The sequence below is a fragment of the Crocuta crocuta genome, unplaced genomic scaffold (genome assembly GCF_008692635.1).
Source record: "Crocuta crocuta isolate KB4526 unplaced genomic scaffold, BGI_CrCroc_1.0 scaffold531, whole genome shotgun sequence".
Taxonomy (NCBI): Eukaryota; Metazoa; Chordata; class Mammalia; order Carnivora; family Hyaenidae; genus Crocuta; species Crocuta crocuta.
The window spans coordinates 252,029-255,749 of NW_027531997.1; the positions used below are offsets into that span (position 1 = coordinate 252,029).

The 3,721-nt window shown below is 43.5% G+C and overlaps 1 protein-coding gene across 1 annotated transcript in view; it reads left to right on the forward strand.

Annotated features, from left to right (window-relative positions):
* Positions 1–514: 514 nt before the first annotated feature.
* SLC6A14 (solute carrier family 6 member 14) overlaps positions 515–3,721 on the forward strand; it is a 24,309-nt gene continuing 21,102 nt past the window's right edge. Inside the window, 2 exon segments of the mRNA XM_077775166.1 lie at positions 515–562; positions 1,580–1,745. Of these exon segments, the coding sequence (XP_077631292.1) occupies positions 515–562; positions 1,580–1,745 (214 nt within the window).

Consider the following 3,721-nt stretch of genomic DNA (forward strand, 5'->3'; position numbering starts at 1 on the left):
GAAGAATCTTGGGCAGCAGCATGGGCCCCCAGTCCGTCCCCTTCTCTCCCTCCTCTGTCCTGCCCCCCTCCCGCCAGTGGAGATCAGCACTTGGCGTCGGGACAGAGACCAGACTGAACGAGGAGGTTAGGAGGAAGCAGGGAACCCGGGAAAGGAGGTGAGATTGCGAAGGCACCTGCTGGGCTCTGAGTCAAAGGCTGTCAGTCACTTCAGCTCGGGCTGCTCCCTGCTCCGCCACTCGCTCACAGCCCAGCCCTTTCCCGGGGCCAGGGCAGGGGATTGCTCCATGCCAGCTTACCTGGGGAAAAACCAGAGCCTCACTTTGGTCCCTTCCGGTAATTGACACGACAGGGCGCCCTGAAGGGGGAGGGGAGAGCTCCCTCCATAAATGGTCCCACCCCTGGGTAAGGTGGCTCGCTCAGGCAGGTAGCAACGAGGGAGTGTGCACCTGCCAGCAGCCAAGCTCAGCCAGACTGCGAGACGAGGTGGAGCGAGCGGAGGGAGTGAGTCAACCATGGACAAGTTGAAGTGCCCGAGCTTCTTCAAGTGCAGCGGGAAGGAGGTAGGGGTCTGGAAGCGGCGGGAGGTGTGGGAGGCCTGGCAAGGGAAAACCTCAGGGGAAGCGGTCTCCGAACCTGCCTTCTGCGGCTGTTCCTTATTCTCCGCCTTTCTCTTCAACTGCCTTCAGCTGTGCCTGAGGTGTCCCCATAGAGTACCGGAAACCTAGAACAGCTCTTACTAGGGTCGCCAGAACACTTAGGATCACCTCAACCTGGGCCTTGGGTACATACACCCACAGAATCCTGTTTTCTGTCCCTCTCCGGACTGTGTCCATGTGCTGGTGGGAAATGAGAAAATGCACTGTCCTCATCTGACCTGAGGAAGGCTCTATACCTTAGAGCAGCTAACAGGTTGGGAGAGAACCCCTTCCCTCTGAGGCTGAGAGAGAGAAAGAGAGAGAGAGACAGAGAGAGAGAGAGAGAGAGAGAGAGCTGCTCCACCTGGTGGGACAGGAGAATTTGCCTGGGAATATTACTCTGTGGCTTTCAGCAAAGCACTGATTTCACTCTCCAAGATAGAGAAGTTAAACGTCCCTTAACCCAAAACATCCCAAACTATGAGCCTATGGGGAAAAAGAGTCTGTAAATTCTTTTTGTTTGTCTGTTTTAGTGGAAGCTAAATTGAATCCTTCTTCTCAAAGATCCCCTACAGTCTCCGGAGTGTTCCTTTTACCTAATTCATCTTTAAGACTCTTATATTTGAAGCCTTGTTTATTTGTCCACCTTCCTTTGCTCCCCAAAAGTAGTTAGGATCTCCACCTAAAGAGTTTTTTTTTTCTTTTCATTTTAAGAGGTAAATGTTGTAAAGTAAAAACAGCCAGTAGCAGAAAAGACCTCAGGCTTTGAAAAGTGTTTCCCTTGGCTATGGCTTTCTGTGTTCATGCTCTCTCCCTCTCCCTTTCCCTCTCTCTACCTCTCTCTCTCTCATATCTCTCTCTCTCTCTCTCTCTCTGTGGAATTACATTTCTTTTGACTTTTAATCATATAAAGACAAACTCTTGATATCTTCCCTTCTCCAGAAAGTGACGGCTTCATCTGAGAATTTCCATGTTGGTGAAAATGATGAGAATCAGGACCGTGGTAACTGGTCCAAAAAATCGGATTATCTTCTATCTATGGTTGGATACGCAGTGGGCCTGGGAAATGTGTGGAGATTCCCCTATTTGACTTACAACAATGGCGGAGGTATGTCCCACCCCACCCCCAACTTCTTTCCCTTCTAGTTTAAATGGGGTGCTGTGTGGCCTCTGAGGTTATTTTAAGAACTGAGGAAAGGCAGATGGTAGTTTGAGTTATTAGGAGGATAGGACATAAGCATGCTTCATTCATCATTAGACTATGAGGTGCTAGCTCAAGTTAGGAAGATTGCTTCACAAAATCCTCAAGTATCAACCTGATAAAAGTTGTACAGTTAGCACTTCTGGGTTTCTGGTGTATGATCCAATGGAATCTTCCACTATGGCTTGCTCTTCCTGATTTATACATCTTCCGGTGATCATCTATTCCAACTCAAGTTGTGTTTGGCTCAACGTAAAGCTGAATCTAGGCAAAAAGCAGGGAATTTTCATTCTAAAGCCAAGTTCAAATATACTGTTTGCTTAAATAGCGTAAGGCATTCCATTTTGGAAATATGAGTGTGGAAGGAGTTGATTAAAAAATAAAGGTTTAGTATTTTAAGCTGCAATGTTCAGTTACATGCATTCCAGACTGGATGGACCATGTAGAAGGTCCTTCCAAAATGCAATGAGAATTTAGTTCAAGACTAGGTGTTCAATTTCTGCAAAACGATACTATTTATCCCCATAGATCATTATGGAAGACTCAATTAGAACAAGGAGAATAAAATAACTCTGAGGTGACACACAGAGGGAAACAAAATGAATTGCACAATTCTCTAGTAATGTTGAAACAACTTTTCACTTGCACCATATTTTATTTACTTGTAATTACAGGTTCTATTGGAAGTGTAGAGGTGGCATGCCCTTAGATTTCATAATTGGGAACCAGTGAAACTGTGCCACTATAATTATTTTTCTTGGTATAATAGGATTTTGTGTGGTGATGTTTCAATCTCATATTCCTTGTTAATTGGTTGCAATAGAACATTCATATTGGCCTTTGGAGCCTCAAGAAGGAAGGTCTGTTTATCAAACACTTTTTAAGTGTTGGTGGCATAAATCCCCCTCTCTGGAGCCTACGTTGTTTAGTCACAGGCTTGGTGTAAGTTTGAACTTGAAAATGAGTTAGGAATCGCAATCATTTTGGTGTCTACATCCTCAGGTCACACGTAATGAAGAGCGTTCAGGCTCCTTTCTAGCCTCGGGTGTTCAGGTTCAGAATATCCACAGGTTCAGAAATTCCCTGTGACCTGACATCATACATAGGCCCAGCAGTTTGCAGACATTTCCAGGAACTATACTAAGCAAGGTCTAATAGAGAGTTTTAAACGTAGGTCCCCAAATGGCGATTGTTCAGTGTATGCTATTATCTCTGCCACCATTTCCTCTAAAAATTGATATATTGTATCAGTTCTCAGTTTTTAAAGATCATATCATTTGGGGAAAGGAGGATCTAGGCTCTTTCGATTGCTGCTTTCTCTTCTGTGCAAGGGTAGGAGAAGAACATGAAATTCAGATTCATCAGGTATTAATAGATCAGATTTTTAAATATGGTCAGGTTTGGGAAACAATTGCTAAAATCTCAACTCACTTTTATCTGTAGACTCTTCTTACCAGTTTATGAAAGAGAGGCAGCATACAACGTGAGGGTCTAGGTCAGCGGTGTTAACAATTTGTGACCACTGTATTTTATTCACGATTTACCAATTACAGTTGTTATTAGTAAAAAAAAATAATATCATGGGTAAAAGGCTATATATACACCATGGAGGTAAGTAATCCTTGCTTTTGAAAAAAATCTATTTATAATGGGCTGGTAAAATTTACCTTTCTGTTGTATTTCGTATTACTTCTCTTCATATTTATCATTGGTAGGACGTAAACTTCTATTAGTCACAGCAATGATGGCATGTGCATTGCAACATCTATAAAAACATATTTGTCTCTATGTTCTAGTGACTAGTGACTTGTACATAACAAGTATTTTATTGTCTCATTATTTTTAATAGAATATATTTTGAGGGTTGGGAAAATGAAATTCCC